This window comes from Parasteatoda tepidariorum, chromosome 10 (genome assembly GCF_982258835.1).
Source record: "Parasteatoda tepidariorum strain Cologne lab strain chromosome 10, Ptep-v5.0, whole genome shotgun sequence".
Taxonomy (NCBI): domain Eukaryota; kingdom Metazoa; phylum Arthropoda; class Arachnida; order Araneae; family Theridiidae; genus Parasteatoda; species Parasteatoda tepidariorum.
The window spans coordinates 102,919,855-102,938,383 of record NC_141764.1 but is presented as its reverse complement, the minus strand read 5'-3'; the positions used below and the strand labels follow the sequence as shown (position 1 = coordinate 102,938,383).

General features: G+C 30.8%; 1 protein-coding gene across 1 annotated transcript in view; it reads right to left on the bottom strand.

Moving 5' to 3' along the window:
- The window catches only part of LOC107442144 (PDF receptor), a 132,796-nt gene that overhangs the window by 49,726 nt on the left and 64,541 nt on the right, over positions 1–18,529 (bottom strand). Inside the window, exons 3-5 of the mRNA XM_071184360.2 lie at positions 13,752–13,903; positions 4,972–5,075; positions 3,258–3,417 (exon numbers count right to left, since the gene is read on the bottom strand). Coding sequence (XP_071040461.1) covers positions 3,258–3,417; positions 4,972–5,075; positions 13,752–13,903 — 416 coding nt within the window. The remainder of the gene's footprint in view (positions 1–3,257; positions 3,418–4,971; positions 5,076–13,751; positions 13,904–18,529) is intronic.

Below are 18,529 nucleotides of genomic sequence, written 5' to 3'. Positions count from 1 at the left end.
GATACTCTTTATAATTATATGTAATTTTAATTTCACTTTCTATTAATCTTATTATAAAAACATGGAAGACCATTAAATATTTATTTCAGTTTTTTATTAAAGTCAAAAGTCAGATGAAATTTAAGTTTTTACTGATTATAAATATTTACAGATTATAATTTTAATATATATATATATATATATATATATATATATATATATATATATATATATATATATATATATATATATATATATATATATATATGTGTGTGTATGTTTAGTAAATAAATGTGTGTAAAAACAAAAAGATTAATAAGCTTGTTCCTTTTATACTACTGCATTTATATTTTACAATGCTTGAGTTAAAAATTGTGAAACATTAATAATATGTACTTAACACTAAAAAAGATTCAAGCATATATTAGTGATAATGCGTTATTTAAACTTATTATAAAACACATATAACAAAATTAAATAACTTTTTGGATTTATTTCTATTTTTAAGCTTATACGACACTTTTTAATAAAAAAAAAATATTTACACAGTAAAACTTAAAGTTTATGAGCACTAAATGAAAAAACCCTATTTTCCCCGGGTTTCTTTAATAAAACCCAGGCGGGTTGGGTTTTTTCAAACCCTGCTAAAATCAGCAAGTAATTATATATTTACTCATTGCACTTTCAAAGTGTTGACATTTAAATCTTGTACTTTGCAGGATTTCTATGTGCCTTAAAAAGGCTTTAGTATTCATTTTATCTTTTAAAGTTCCTTAAAAGCCTTAAAATTTGTTTCATCTGAGCCTCCACCTTCCTCTACTAACGTCTCAATTGCTGTGTCAAAGCTTTAATTTATTATAGAGCATTCATTATAGATAATAATGTCTGGGCATTTATTATAGAGCATTTATTTGCTCACCACTTCATGTATTTTGTGAATGAGATGGAGCATTTCATGAGTGGAGTTTAAACCTCAATTGGAAAATAAATATTCCTATGTATTAAATACTCTGGGTATTTACCTTTAAAAATAAATACACAGTTATTTTACGTTGTTATTTGTAAATTACAGTTTTGTACACTTCATATGAAGTGCTTTGCAAAAGAAAAAGAAATTATACTTCTCTGCTTAGTAATAAACAGTAGGTTATGGACTAGTTTTATTACCCAAGTGTTTACTCAAATGGCTTAATGTTGATTATTGTATTCTTTTAGCACAAACCAATATTTTTCCCTTTAAATATTCTAACTTTTAAAGCAAAATTCCGTTTCATATTATTTTGTTTGTATTCAAAATAGTGTGGTTTTAATGTGATATTCTTTAAATAAATTTTTAATTGGAAAGCTGCCCCCTTAAATAACAATAATATATTACTTTTAATGCCTAGATAAAATATAAAGGAACCTAAGTTCCCGAAAACTGCTGTAAAGTTCTTTTTTAAATTCAGTTGTAAAATAGAGCTATCTTAAAACGTTATTTTTTGGGAAGAAGAAAAGAAACTAATGTTGAAAAATTGAATGAGAAAAGGTGTTATGTATTAATAACAAAACTATTTCAATCTCGTTTTCGAAATTTTCCAATCATAAGAGAAAAGATCAAAAACAACCTAACTCATCTTCTTGAAACCTGAGCGGCTCCGCGAAGTTTCTGGTTATACCAACATGGCCGCCGCTCCTTGACAGTTACTTCACTCGCTCCAATAGGGAAGGGAAGGAATGCCCACTCCTTCTTATTTATAACTCTATGGTCTCTCCATTCTAAGCACCAGATTATCCAGGAGTTCTTGGGGTAAACGTCTCCATTCCTCATTTAACGCATCTTTCAGCTGATGGATGTTACCAGGAGGAAACTGCCGTGTCGCAAGACGTCTCCTTGATGCATCCCACACATGCTCTATAGGATTTAGATCTGGAGAGTAAGCTGGCCAATCCATTCGTGTGATATCTTCACTTTCCAGTAGCTCTTGAACATTATCAGTACGGTGTGGCTGGGCATTGTCACCCATAAAAATGAAGTCTGGTCCAATGGCCCCTCGGAACAGACGCGCATGGAGTAGGATTACCTCATTGCAGTAGCGGTCTCCAGTTACAGAACCTCGGTCGAAGATCTGAAGCTCAGTCCGCCCGTTCAACATAATGCCACCCCAGACGACAACTCCAGGACCACCGTAACGATCTCTTTCCGCGATGTTATTGGGATGAAATCGAGCTCCAACCTCTCTCCAGATCAACTGACGTTGAGAATCGCTTGTAGCACTAAAACGACTCTTATCTGTGAAGAGGACGCGACTCCATTGATGAGGTGTCCAGGTTTCGTGCTCTCTGCACCACTCTAAACGGTGCCGCCGATGGCTAACTTTTAAAGGTATACAGCGTTCAGGACGTATAGCAAATAAGCCACCTTTGTGGAGGCGTCTGGCCACTGTAAATCCTGATACTTGTCGTCCTGTGGCTGTGCACCGTTGCTGAGATATGGCGCTCGATGACTGAAAACGGTTTCTTTTCGCCTGGAGGACAATGTAACGATCATCTCTTGGTGTTGTTTTCCTTCGATGGCCACCACCAACCTTCCGAACAGCTGCACCAGTAGTTTTAAAGGCATTCCAAGCACGAGAAACAACACTTTTGTTGATCCCGAACTCTTCGGCGACACTGGTCACACTACGCCCCTTCTCAAGCTTCCCAATCATTCTTCCTCGAGTAAAGTCGTCGAAATGATTTCTTGAAGACATGTTTCACAAAACAAATCACCTGCACTAGCAGCGAATGTCTTTAACTACGGTGCTCTTCATCCTTTTATCACAGCTTTGACCTGCGCGTGCCTACCCACAAGGTTTACGTACACTTACATCACCTACGACGTCCTATTTCTAAAATTTGCATACAAATAATCTTTCTACTGAATTACGTGCATATTATACTGCAATTTCATGGCTATCTTATACTTTGTTGGGGAGCTGTGGCCGAAAAACCACTTGTTGCTTAAGTTTTGCACACCAGTGTAGAGTAGGCGTCTTAAGGTGAAGCGATTTATCCACATTTTCTTTTCTCTGTTACCATGGTATCAGAAAATCTTGCATTTTCCCCATAACAGTGTAATTCAATTTTTTACTGAAACGAACTGCCCGGGAGAAAAAGCAAGATTTGTCGATATCATGGTAAAGACAGAAAAAAAAATGTGGATAAATCGCGTCACCTTAAGACATCTACTCTATTTACAAAGAGTATATGTTTGGATAACTTTTGGGAAAATTTGTTCATTCAGTTATCATAGTCACCTGATTTTCGAGGCTGTAGGGACTGTCAGAGTGGATGGCATCTTCAATGGAATTCCTGGACAACCACTGGTCCGAATAGAGAATGAGGCGAATGAAGACTTGTCCGAACATTGCAAAGAAAAGATTCTTGTGAATTCGTGTACGTTTGTTCTTCAAGGAGCTATAAAAACAGCAAACGAATAGAACAAAACAAGGAAAATGAATCACCGATAATACGTTGTGCAACAAATCCGAACGTTTCCTTCTGCGTTTTAGATGAGACTGAGAGATTCTGTATAACCAAAAGGTGCGCTTGATCCATGCATCAAATTTGAAATTGTTCATCTCTTATCGTTTTGGTGAGAAAAAAGTCGTCTCTAATACTCGGATATCTCGCTTTTTATTGCATCTAGGGCCTTCAAACTTCTGGAAGTTAAAATAGACTTTTGTCGCTAAAATTTCATAAAGATAGCCAACTTATCTCACTGTCGGTGAGAGTTTCTTTATTCAAGTTCACAACCTCCAAGAAGAGTGAAGGTCTTCACATGGGGGATTACCATAAATGAGAAATCCCGCCTTTTAGCAACACGTCCTAGAAAGAACAGGCTTCAGCACGGGTTACCATAAATATCCCTTAGTAGTCCAAACGTAATGACGTATTTTGTATTTTCAACCACTACGCAGCTTGGTACCCCCAACGTAATGACATCTTTCTTATTTTTCGTCTACTGCGCAGTTAACTTCGTCACATTGGACTACTAAATTGATCCGTGCTGAGGCCTTTCTACTTCTAGGTTGTTTTTGTTGTTAATTTACGTCGCACTAGAGCTGCACAATGGGCTATTGGCGACGTTTCTACTTCTAGGAGGTGTTGCTTTTAGTCGACCGAACTTTGTGATATCTTTCTTATTCTGCGAACATTGTGATATCTTTCTAACGCCTTTCCCACTGAGCTATTTATGTTCATTCCTTCGGAATACTAAAGTGATCCATGCAAAGGTCTTTTCTCTTCTGGAATTTTTAAATTGTTGCTGTGAAAACTATAAAGTCGCCAAACTAAAATGTGGTAAATAAAAAAAATAACCTCCGATTCGCTGTTTTTAGCCCAAAACATATAAGAAACACATATTTTCATCTAAAAGACGTTTTCCTTCTTATGCAGTGAGATTATCCTTTCTTACATACAATTATAGTAAAAAATTCAATCATTTTTTTAGAATCTTTTATTTAATTATGATTTATGCCTACCTACTAACAATACATTCATAAACTTAGATATTTTATCTCCAAAGGCTTTTCAGGAATTTTTTTTTTTTTTTTGTTTATTCATTTGCAAACTTGGTAATGAGATATATCTGATTTAAAAACTAACGCCTCATTTTTTTTGTCTCGATGGCCTTCACCTAAGAGTCACTCATCCATTTTCAATCAATCTTTCAGAATAAATCCTTCCAAGATGAAGAGATGAAATAAAAATCTTCTTCTCGCTTATACTGAAAGAAAAATTCATGAACATAAAACTTTTATGAGTTATTTCACCAAACGAGACTTTATTTCTAACGGGTCTCCTAAAAACAATTCTCAGTGGATGAATTTTTTAAAAATATTGCTCAAATGTTGTTCTCTTACGTATCCGAAGTTTGAATAAAATAATTATTTTTTTGATGTTAATAAAAATTAGTCAAGTTATTTTATCCATTTAAAAACTGCGTTTAGAAGTAAAGAAATGGTTTACCTGAAGTGGACGAAGATGAAGATGGAAATGAGAAGAAATAGAAGAGAAATACTCAATCCTGTCATCTCTATGACTCGAGTCTCTTTCGCAATCTCTATCTTTCTCTGTCAAACAAACAACAATAGTATAGACAACATTTTCAAAAATACAGTACTTCCTTATCTAGTGATTTGCGGAAGATCCCCCCCCCCCAAGATATCCTCCTATTAAATGAATAACAACAATGCTTTAAAGCTTAGTGACAGTGTATTTTTAATACATTATTGCTAGAGTAAATATTCTTTATAATCTGTTTCCAGACTGAATATTTATGACACTGTTAGAGCGTTAATTCTAAATATTTCTCAAGTGCGCATGTTTTTCTTTTCAATGATGAATTTTCTTTTCTGATGAATTTTCTTTTCTAATATGAGTGCGTATTCATTACACTGTTATTTAGAGTGCAGATTCATAAAAAGCAAATTATTATATGCACTCTAGTAAGAGTGTAATGAATACAAGCTAGAGTGAAATGATTTACTCTAGTCTATATTCATTCAAAAAGATATGATGTATTATTAAAGAGAGATGTATTTATTATACTATCACTATAGTGCATATTTAGTTAGCTATTACTAGTGTGCTTATCTATTACACTATTACTAAAATGTGCATTCAGTACACTTATTAGATTTTTTAAAAAAAGACTCTATTATATACGCACTGGAACAATAATATATATGCACACTAGGAACCATGTGACGAATATGGACTAGATTAAAATCACCCCCATTTCGCTCCCAAAAATGGGGATGCGTACAAAGAAGAATAAGGGAATTTTCTGGTATTATTTAGAAAGGCAAAACAAAGCTTCGCATGTAACAAAATCGTGGGAATTTAAAAATTGTCTCATTATTTGTACTAAAAAGAAAAAATGCCGATGAAATATAAACCATTTTTAACAAAATGGTGGTGAGAGGGTTTTTAGTTTAAATAGCATAATTAAAGCATATAATGAACTTTAAAAAAATATTTTCCCAATCATGCCAGGAACTACAACAAAATGGTACTTGTTCGAAATAATTTCGTAACAAATATTTACATTTTAGAGCAATTCCTTGACACCTGATAATTATAAATAACTTATAAGAAATAGAATATATTTTGGTATAAAATGAAGTACATACCCTGAAATTCCGTGAAGATCTATTCAAATATCAATAAAGATAATTCAAAATCGAACTGCAAAATTGTTAAAATGAAATCGCATCGAGATCGATTTGTGATTTCTCCATGAAATAGATTATGACTGACTATCTGTACTGCAAACACGAGACTTTCAGGAGGATTTTTGAACCAATTTATGTAATTAATTAAAAATTCAGAGCCGGTTTAGCGTCTTTTTACAGAAATTCGCATTACTTATTTATGGCCTGTTTTTGATCGCAAATACTTTTCTGTCGGCATACTTTTGAATTTATGTTTTTCATCTTGTGTGTAAGTAGTAAACAATTTATAAAAGTGGGAAAAAGTAAATACGAATAAAAAAAAGAAGAGGATTGAAATCCATCCAGATAAAAATGAAATAATGACGAATTCACAATATTGCCTTCATTATTATTATTTAGAAATGCAAGCTTACTTAGTTCGCATATAGTTTAGAATGTATACTCTACGTAATTAAAATTTATATCAGATAAAAAAGACATTTTTTGAAAATAATGATGACGATGCAGATCCTGTTTACTTTCCTTACTTGTGATAGCACTTTAAAAATATGAGAAGGGAAACTTTCTAAGAATTTATTGTCCATATTCATTATGTAATTAATAGAAAAAAGTATATATATATGTTTCGAATCATATATAGATTTCTTAACTTTATATAAGTCTAAAAATAATTAACTGCCATTAGAGAATATAAATATCTAAATATTAAACTTAAAAGCAAATATCATTACCGTAAACCGGGGCGAGTCTACCCATCCAGGGGCGAGTCTACCCATTTCAGTTTTATTTAATTTTCACTACTTTAAATTGCAAATAAAAAAATTTTTACCAACGGAGGACTTAGTTCAGACTCTAAGGAAGATGGCGCTGTAGTAGTTTGATCCGTTTTTATTTATTTGGTGTCTTTTTAACCGACTTGTTCAAACGTCCTTTGAGAGATTTGTATTGAAAATCAGCAAACTTTTAGTTGGTGCTCCGTAAGTATATTATTATTATTAATATTTTCACTTTGGTTAAGTGATAAACTAATCTAAGACTAAGATTACATTAATTTTATAGGAAAAACAAACAAAAAGAATGTAAGTTTTGCTGTTGTAAACAAAAAGCCAGAATTCGCGGGGCGAGTCTACCCATTCGTATTTAGTTTTAATAAGGCATAATAATATAATTTAGAACTTTGTTTATATTAAAATAAAGTCATTTTAAATGAATTTGAGTATATTATTTTAATTCTGCATTGATAAATTTATCATTAATAAGAAAATTTATAGGTTAAATATAAATGTAAATATAAAATATGTTTATTTTACCTATTTTTTCAATTTTCATATTACAAAATTAACTTTTTTTTATTTAATGCAAGTTAAATAAATTATTATTTATAAATTATTATTACCTCCCAAAAGAATGGGAAAAGGATTTTTCATGATTCCCAATGTTTGAATTTCGATTTTGTTAATAATCTTTAATTATTAATTATTTAATTGTAAATTTATATTAATTTTAATTTATTTTTATCAACAATAATCAGAAAAAAATGTTATTTTATAATGTTAATGATTATAAAAACAAAACTGTGATCAAAATGTGATAATCGATCAAATACTCAATTTGTGTTATTTTATGAATAAAAAAATGGAATATATAATAAAGTTATGACTTTTACTTCATAAATATCCTATATAGTAACTAAAATAACAATTTAATAGTAAAATTTGATTATTTACAATGTTAACATTCATTTTAGTAGAATGGGTAGACTCGCCCCATACGAGAGATTTGTCAGCAGTTCTATAAAAATATACAATAACAGCGTAACTGTTAATATTTTCTAAAATCGATTTCACAGCTTTAAAGAGGGATAAATAGCGATTCCGAAACACCTATTAAAAGCCTTTTTTCTTTAATATTTACAAAAGTTTGACCACTTGAAAGTTGACGAACTGAAAAAATGGGTAGACTCGCCCCGGTTTACGGTATCTACTTTTAAAATTATTATTTATTTTGATAATAATGTAGAGTATGCATGCGTAAATTTTTAAATGATTAATTGTTAAAACATCTGTTTACATTCCCTCTCAGAAACTATTTTTCTAATTCTCGCCTTGAAATATAACTTAAAAATAGTACTTAAACTTAATAGAATTTTTTGAAAATATTTGTTAATTATCATCTCAAAGCGCTTTAAAATATTAAATTTCTTTATACACAATTGTATTTTTAAAATTTATTTTAGTACTTCATTTTTAAACACATATATACACACATTCATATATAAAAAGTGAATTTATTACATTATTTCAGAGAAAAATATTTTTTAATGTTAGTTATTCATTCTCAGACAGGAAAATAAATATTAATTTGACTACTGTCTTTTGCGAAACATTTATAGTTTTATTTTATTTCCGCTTTTTTTTGACGTCAATACTTACTTACATCTCATAAGCGTTAATTGAACATGACGTAGTATTTTAGTTGACAAGCTTTTCCCCCATATTGTGTACATTTACAATTTTAAATATTTTTCTAATTGATCTAGGCAAAATTTAAAACTTTAATTCTCTCTTTCCGATTTAAGGACTTCCTTTTATTTTAAAGAACAATCAATGATTTTACCTATTTTTAAAAGCTTCGCTATGTTATGTATCATTTGCAAGAACAAATATAATTGTTAGTTATTAAAAAAAATGATTAATAATGCTCAAAAAACTTTTATGCCAAAACGTAAACATGGCGCTAAAAGCACCATGTTAGTTTCTGAACTTAATATATATATATTTTTAATTCTTAGTTGTTTGAAAGTTATTGCAACTTTAAGTACTTTTTTCGCGAATTTTTTCTCCCTCTTATTTTGTTTAAATTACGTTTTGTTTTAATGCACAAAATGTAAATGTTTTATAAAAGCTTAAAACTACGATGACGCGTAGAAAAATGTAGAAGGAGTACCATGAAATAAAAAAAGTTTAAATGTCTTTGCAATTTTAAGCGTCTTTTCGTGCTTTTTTTCACTTTTTTTCTGTAATTAATGGTTATTTATCCATTGTTGTTGAAATCTCTCTCTCTATCTAGATGTTCATTTTATGAGCTCCCGCTTGACTTAATGTTAAAAAGCAACAAAAAAAAATTAATTAATAAAAATTTTAAAAAAAGTAAGAGATTAGGAGTTGCCAGGTATAAATCTTAATATTTATATGGAAAGTTTTAAAAATATTATAAAAACTCATGTTTTTATAATATTTTTACATAATATATATATGTAATAATAATGTTACATAATATATATATATATATATATATATATATATATATATATATATATATATATATATATATATATATATATATATATATATATATATATATATATATATATATATATATATATATATATATATATATATATATATATATAAAAATAACGGAAATGCGGATAAATTGAGGCCTCCACGTTTGACTTAATGCAAAACAATTTCCTTGTCTTTTGAGTTCAATACTAATTACAGGGTTATGGTTTTAAATAAGGGTAGTCGCAAGCTTGATATGTTTGCTGCTGGTGATACAATGAAGTAAATATGCAGTTAGTAATAAATGGAAAAAATGAAAAATTTAATCTGTTTCGACTTTGACGAATTTTTATCTGTACTGATTTTGAAAAAAAAATTATTTTGAATTGGAAGAAAAAAAGGAAGAAAGAATTGAAAATTCTAATTAGAAAAGAAACTACGGAGACAATTTTTGTGCTGTATTATCTGTTATATTAAAGATCATGTTAAAAAATTAATTAGAGGTTTATTATTCTTAGATATGAAACCCTTCAGAAAAGGTGCAACTAATATATATTTGTTCAGTATTAGAAAGCTTCAAATATGTGTGTTGTTTGATTGATAAAAATGAAAAAGATATTTCTTCGGAAGGCGACCTGAAAAAGTCTATTTCTTAAGGTTTTACGAAGTAATTCTAAAAATGAAATTGTTTATTCTATCTCATAAAAAAACGCTACGTTTTCGCTAAGAAATGCATCACTTCCTTTCTATGTAGTTTGTCCACCGATGGCTCTGAAGTTGAACGGATTCTCTAAAATGGAGCTTTTGCCAATTCTTTTGTGAAATATAAAAAGGAATTTTATTTAGAAACAGTCTAAGAGCATTTTGAAAGAGGATGAAAGAAATAGATTAAGAGAATATAACGAAAAACTAAAAAAAAACTTTGAATAGCACATTAAATACAACACACGCAGAATCAAGATTTTACACGTACACATGGAAGTCTATATACGCAGTATAGAAAATAACAAAATATGAGTCCAGAACTGTTTGTGTTCAGTACTGAAATTTGGACATAGGAGTAATTTTAGTCCCAATAATCGTTCAGAAATATTTGTTCGGGTTGGACGTCTGAAAACGAGTGTTACTTTTACGCATAGGATTAAGGGTAATTGTATGCAAACTGCAGACGATTCTGTTTATTAAATTTATTTGTATGTTGTGTTAGCTAGTTTACAGATCTTTTTTAATTTGAAACCGACTGAAGTTTATTGACACAAATCGGTATTTTGATAGTTGTCTGGAACTTCAAGTTTTGTAACGTACTTTCTGTATACAGTAAAATCAACGATCATTGGAATAAAAAAATGACGTTATGTACTGAAGTGCAAAATAAATGGGTAATAGTGGCTAATGAGTGTGAAGTTTAACTACCACTAGTAGTCTGTTATCAGCAGCATCACTTCCAATGGAGAAATTATGAAAGCTTTTATTGCTTCATCTCATAACGTAAAGTGACAGGACTACGAATACTAATAATAAAAAAATGAGAATTTTATTTAGTTTTTTCAATGGAGTTGGTATACTTTTTTCAATTTTGTGCATGCCTAGTGTTCATTGATTACTTACTCCTAAGAATTGCCTTCATTAAAATAAAATGACAAACCACGTGTCTCGGGAAGGGACCACTCAGATGCAGCAGGGCAATTCCATATGTGACGGAATGACATTTTGACTTGCATGATGACAATTAATTGAAGTTTCTATGCATCTAATTTCAAATAAACATGATTTTTTCTCATGCATATCATTATTATTGGTATAATGTGATTCATAAACTAAAAAAAAAGAATTTTTTATTTTTTTTTATTTTTAATTTTATGAACTTTTTACTTGTGTGACGGAATGACATTTTGGCAACCAAGCTTTCGGCATGCCGCTTAGAACTGGTAGTTTCTGTGAATTTTGCAACTATTATTTTCCTGAACTATTTTTTACTTTTAGTATAATGTGTAAGCAATGTAAATTGTGAATTTGGAAAATTAACCTCAGGTTGGCTAGCAGTTATTAACATCTATTTGCTGTGACGGAATGACCGTGACGGAATGACAAAAAGTTTAGTGGAAGAAAGTCTTCATTTAAAAAATGTTTTATTAATATGTAAATGATAAACAGAATGTAACAGATAAACAGAATTAATATTTACGTAAGAATCAGTTAAAATTTCAACAATTTGAAAATTAGGTTGTCTCAGAAGAGGTTTTATATCTAACTTGCCAATGTCACATCTTATCTTCGTTCTCAGGAAATTTATGCATAAATCAATTTTTGTCCCATGTTCTTTAAATACTTTAACATCTAAATCGTCTTTGTTTATCAAAGTAATTTGCGCTGCATATAAATGTGCCTTCTTTTTTTTAGCAGTATGGGACAATGATTAAAGAGCCGACCGCATACTCCTCAATCATATTTTCCATTTCCTCTTCAAAACAGTGGCTTTTCAAATCATACACTTGGTTTCGGTTGAAATTAGAAAGCATTCCAATTTTGATGATTCGCTTCTCAACTACATGAGCATCTAGTGCAGGTCTCTTGTTCCTGGCAATGCTAATGTAGCAAGTGTCTAGCTGAAGTCATTCTCTTTTACCCTCTCTTAAATGAAATAGCTGGACAAAAACAAAACTTCAACGATTTGTTGCTTCGCCTTTATGAAATCATAAAATTCTTTTACATATTATGTGCCGTTTTACAGCAGCCAACATCTTGTTTGGCCTTTTAGAACAACATCACAATTACATGGTATTTATAGGTGCATGTGCTGTGAGGTATTAATGAAATACACTTAACAAAAATAAGAATAAGAACAAAAATGAGATAAGACACACTTTACATCAATATATGCTTCTTTATGAAAAGCCTCTTTTAAGGCCATAAGTATATATTGCATCTGCACTCTTCGTTACTCTGTCAGAGTTTGTATTATGACTGAATCCTTCATACTTGGGGGCTTGTAACTAACATCATCTTGACAGTAAAAATTTTTTTACCAAATTAAACAGCTCATCAACATTACTTTTCTCACTTAGTTTCTTTTGAGTTCGATGTTAAATACTTCTCACATAAAGACTGAATTAATTTTTTTACCTCTATTGGTGATTTTGGAAGTGAGTGTACAATTTTTTTTATGGCTTTACCAAGACTCTGCAGGAATTTGTATAGGGAATTTAAATTATTTGTATGTGAAGAGATTGGTAGAATTTGATTTTTTCTTTGTTTACACAATCTCTGCACAACAGTGTTTGCACTTCTGAGTTTTTTTAAGTCCGTCTTTTGTCGCGGAAGCTTTCTTCTCTGCCTTCCTTTCTCTGTTTTTTTTCTTCATCATATCATGGGGATCTTGGTCTTTTTCAACATTTTATCTGTCTTTCAACAGCTGTTTTAGCCATTAAGTTAATTGAAAAAAAAATAATTCTCTAGTTTTTGACTAAGCTTCTGAAGGACTCGTTTTGTCATTCCATCGCCGAAGATGTGTCATTCCGTCACGCTAGTTATTGGAAGTTAATAATCAAATGCATAGAATTTTACAATTCCTCATTGATTCTTATGCCACATCTGCTTTATATTCCAAAATATACACATTTTCATTCAAAAACGCAGTTGCTATTTAAAAAAAATATACTAAAACATGTGACGGAATGACACAAAAAAAAGTTACTTTTATTTAATATATTAAACTTAAAATGACTTAAAGGCTAGGTTTTAAATGTTTAAATTTTGTACTATATGCATATTTTTATCAAAATATTGCAAAAGAAAGATACATTTCTTTTATTTTATAAGTATTTTTCAAGAAAACAATTTGAGCACAAATGTGAAGAATTCACTTGTCAGCCATGTGATTACTTTAGAATGCTGCCAGATTCAAAAAACTTAAAATTATCAAAAATTAAACAGTAATATGTAGACTTTGGCTATTTTTGAACATATTTTTAAAATTAAAATATGCAATTTATAAAAAAAAATTTCACTTAAAAGTTGACACTTTCGTGGAATTGCCCAGCATGCAAAAATCAAATGCAATGAACAAAAGGTTAGCATTTAAAAAAATTGAATCAACATTAAAAGAAGTTCATTCAAAACGATCATCTAGTTGGACCTCTGCTTCTCCTCGAATGGTTATTCTGCCCTAGACAAGGACACACCATTTTAGACGCCGTTTAACTTTTGAAAAATATATTCAAGTTATTGCCAACACATGCATCACCTAATTTGAGATGAATCTGCAAGAAGTTGAATACAGGATACTTACCAGGACATCATTGTGTGAACTAGAGTAGAGTTTGTCCAGAAGGAGTTTAATTTCTTTGGTGAAACAGTCTGTATAATTACTCCAACCTCCTGCATTCTGTATGGGATGCCTCCTCCACTCTCCATTTTCTTCACAGTACCTGCTCGCGAACTCTAGAACATCAAAATGTGTCTATTAGTAGGCATATGTGGTGAGAGCGTACTAAACAGGATCACCATAAGCCTAATGCATGCATTGTCATAAAAAAAGGTAAAATAAAATACTCAAAATTCACCAAACTTTCTTCAAAACGATTTCCTGAAAGATGCTCTGTACTAGCATTTCGTCAAATTGAGGAAATTATTATCTATACTTGTTTGGGATTACTCATTTTGCATTAAGCTTATAAAGCATATCAATTATACAACTGTTTAGAAAACTACAACATAAATTATTAAAAATTGAGTCATCACAAGAGAGAGCCTCTACGATGTCCTCACACAATGAGGGCAGATAAAAGGAAACCAGGTTGCCACTTTTTTTTTGCTTCCGGCAAAAAACATATAGTCTGCTTTTAAATTTAAAAAGAAGAAGAGGCCTGAGTCATACGCAGAAGTGATCAAAAACCGTCCAAATTGCTCATAGATCCTTGGAACAGCATGTTGTGATGGTGAAGTCGAAGGAAAGAAGAAACCATTGAGGAGATAAAAGAGAAAATAAATCCTGTCGAAATCGAACTGAAGGTAAAAGACCCAAAAGGTGAATTCATGATTGCATTGGACTCTAGGCAAGAACCAAGCTATATTTAAAAAGCATATAAAAGAGAAACGCCTCAAGGAGAATTTGATCTGCGAAGCGCCAATCGAAAACAAGTGAGTCTTGGGCCCGCTGCTTGATGTTCGACGGGTCTCCTCAGTTCTTGGACGAGATTGTGGTGCTACTCATCATGCTTGACTCTGGACCTTGTGCCTGAGGGGATCTTCAAATTGTTTGATTGTCTCGTGCTGCGGCGGAGTTGCTCTTGTGACGTCGAATTTTGTGTCATCTGGTGAATGGGCCTCAAAGGCCTTGGACGCCTTAAAGCTGTACCTTATATTTAGGTAATTGAAAATGTTGCTAGATCGAGACTGAGTTATGTTTTCTCAAGTGAACCGTGGAATGCGGCTTGCTTATTTAGATATGCCACATATCGTAGGGGATGAGTAATGCTAGACTTATAAGTGTTAAGCAGCAACGTAAGCGTGAGTGAGAGTTTCGTATTCCAATAGCCCAGGGTCACCCATTGGGAAGACAGGACACTGGTAACTTCTCATGTGTCGATTGAATGAATGGAGGTAATAGTGTGGTGTCAAAGCTGAGATTCGAATTCCCGTCCAGTCGATCATGAAATTGACAGATTAGACCTCTCGCCTAAAGTAAGTGCAGGCTTTAAGGAACACCACACACTTAACTATGAGATTCTTGAACAACCGCTCTTGTGGTAAGCATCGGTGCTGTAAAAATATGACTTTCGCTTCCATATCAGGTGCTTCCAGCTCTCGAAGATCGTACCCTCGATTATCATTCGATGGAGGCTAGTGGGTGCGGATAAAATTCTTGTTGTTTAACCGTATTAAGTGAAAAAGGTTAATAAACGACATTTCTCAATGTTAACAGCGTGAATTTACTCTAAATGGATTGTTTTGATTGAATACGGTTAAATAACAATTAAATAAATTGTTATTGAATCTTCTTTTTTCTGAAAAATTTCAAACATTGTAAAAGTTGGAGTATTATGAGAGAGTAAGAAAGCTCAGACTACTAAGCGATCTAAAACACTCCGGTTGTTGGCGATCGCCAGCATGAAGAGGTTAAATCTCCAGAATATGTATTATATTAAATAAAATAATAATTTTCTTTTAAAGCTTGATTAATAATGAATGTTGGTGAGTAAAGCCTTTAAAAATGTAACGAGCAAAAGTAAGTTTGTCTAGAACAAACCACGAAGTTGAAAATCTTAAAGGTTGACCGATGAAAGGATCCGTTTGGCAAATATCATATGTTTCGATGTTCTTTCTCTAACGCAGCCTTAACTAACGCATATTATTTTTAGGTATAATCAAAAAGTTTTTCTTGAAAATGATTCACTGCAATACATGAATTCGAACATAAGAATAAATAAGGTGGAGTTTGATATCGTGTCATATTATGATTAAAAAAAATAAACCAAATAAAATTGAAATAATTTTATTTTGAAAGGAAACTTTTGTTTTACAACAAGAAATTAAAATGACCTTAAAGCAATAATGAAGAGCGAAACAAGCGATTGGCAAAGCCACCTAAAATTTAAAGGATATTTTCAAAATAGAGAGGCACATTTCGAAAAATTTGCCTTAAAAAATTTAATGTTCAAAATTCTACCAATAAAAGTTTCGGCTACGATTGCAATGTTTCGTGTTTATAAAATTTAAAACCTCAGGACACATTTTGACTTGGAACATTAAATAAAAAATGAAACATTAATTTATGTTCATCTTTTTCACCAATGTTCAAAAATAATTAAATTAAAAAAAAATAAGTTAGGTGAAATATTAAACAATTTTCTATCTGGTCAAAATTTTACTGTAAATCATTAAAATTGCTTTTCGTTAAATATGTAGAGAAATGAAACTTAATAAAGTAGAGTGGGGAAAGGTAACAGAGGCTGATAGTAGATTTGAATTTTAAATGTTGTTGCATTTTAATGTTTTTGATCATAAATTATAATTTTACATTGCAATTTATAATGGATTTTAGTCATACAAATATTGATAACTACCTGCATTTCTTTCAATAAAATTAATTTTAAGGGAAATACAAAATTAAAAATTCGTGAAGTTGCCACGTTCGTGAAGTCGTGAAGTTGCCACGCTCACGGTAGTAGAGTGAAGGAGAGGTGGGAAAAACTGCTAATCAATTTACTTGGATAGGTTCAATTAAAAAGAAGAAAATTTTATATCAGACTAAAAACCGTAATTTGATCTTATCATAAAAAAATCAAATGAATGAGATAAATTAAAAGCAATTATGCTGGTAACAGAGGAGATATTGGATAATGCCTACATGGTTAAAGCATTTTTCTTTTAGAATGCTGAAAAAATAATGACATTAAATTTTAAAATGGCTACCTTCTTTAAAAATAGACCCTCCTGGCAGCTGTTGCCAACTCAACTGAAATAATTTAATAGAATAGTTATGGTAACAGAGTGGGAAACAACAAATTGAAAAAAAAAACTGGGACAACATTAAAATTTTTGATTCTTACTTAAAATTAATTTTAAAACTATATATTAGATAAACTATACTGTATATTGCATATAACCCAATTTTCGCAATCAGAAACTATTTTAAATTATCAGTTGGTTTAAATGTAATAAAGTGAAAGGAAAAGAAGGCTGGTACGCAGCAATTAAGCTGTACCTGACATATTAAAAAGGTATTACACACATTATTTTTAAAATACTAATTTCTATGTATATATATCTATTAAAAACAAATAGAAAGTGTATTTGAATGCTTAGAAAAGAGGTATAATAGAAATACAATTTATCAGAATGACATCCACGAAACGTCGGAATTAATAGAAAATATAACGATTTTGATTTACTCGGAATTTTGAAGAATATGAAGAAGAATATGATTTTTGGTAAACATAAATTCGACGTTAGAAAACCACAATAAGAGAGGTTAACATTGGTCTTACCTATATGTTAGAGACCATATTAAACATCACTAAAACAACAGGAAGAAATAGAAAGCCAAATTCAGAATTTATTAAAGCATAATTTAATAAAAGAAAGCTCTTCGTCGTACTCTGCCTCAATAATGCTTTTGTTTTAAAAAAAGAAACTTGCCTAAGCGTTATCGATAATCGAATTATTAACAGATAGATTTGCTCAGAATTCTTTTTTTCAAAATTCTGAAAATCGGAATGTAAAAATATACCCAGAAGACTGCTACACATAATGGGTTGTATGAATGGCTACGTTTATGCTCAGGCTTAACGAATGTCTTAAGCATTTTTCAAAAACTATTTGTGGAATTCTAACAAAACATAAAATTAATTTTGCTGAAACTATTTTGACGACATAACGATTTTTTTCTAAAAGTTATGAAATGTTTATGAGTTTTTTCTAAAAGTTTTTGAAATTTGTAGGAAAGAAAATTTTCTAAATGTTTCATTTTGCAAGAAAAAAAATTACCCTCTGGGTTATGAAATAACTAATGGAAGTGTAACAATAAATAATACTAATATTGAAGTTATCAAAAAATTAAAATCTCCTATAGAAGAAGTAAAATTGTAACAATGGTTTTTTCTGAGCTCTACTAAATAATTTGTTAAAAAAAAGGATACTATAAGTGGGCAGCTGAATGTCAACAATCTTAGCTTTGATCAGTAAACCAATTTTAAAACTATTTTATCCTGCTGATGGTGGTCATATTTTTGTTGATGCTAGTACTAGTGGTATATTTGCTATTTTGAAACAATGTGATGAATCTGGTGTTTTATATCTCGAAGCGTTCCTCTCCCACTCTTTGGAAGATTATGAAAATAATTATTGAAGCTGGAATGTCTAGCTATTGTAGATAATAAATTTTCTCATTATCTTCTCAGGAGCAAATATACATACCGACTATGCAGTTTTAGCAGCTCAAAAAGGATAAAAATCATAAAGGGCGATTATTTCGCTGGTAATTATATTTATGTAGTAAAATATACAAAAGGTAGTACAAATATTGAAGCGGATATGCTTTCGGGCGAAACGCCAGATTCAAAACTA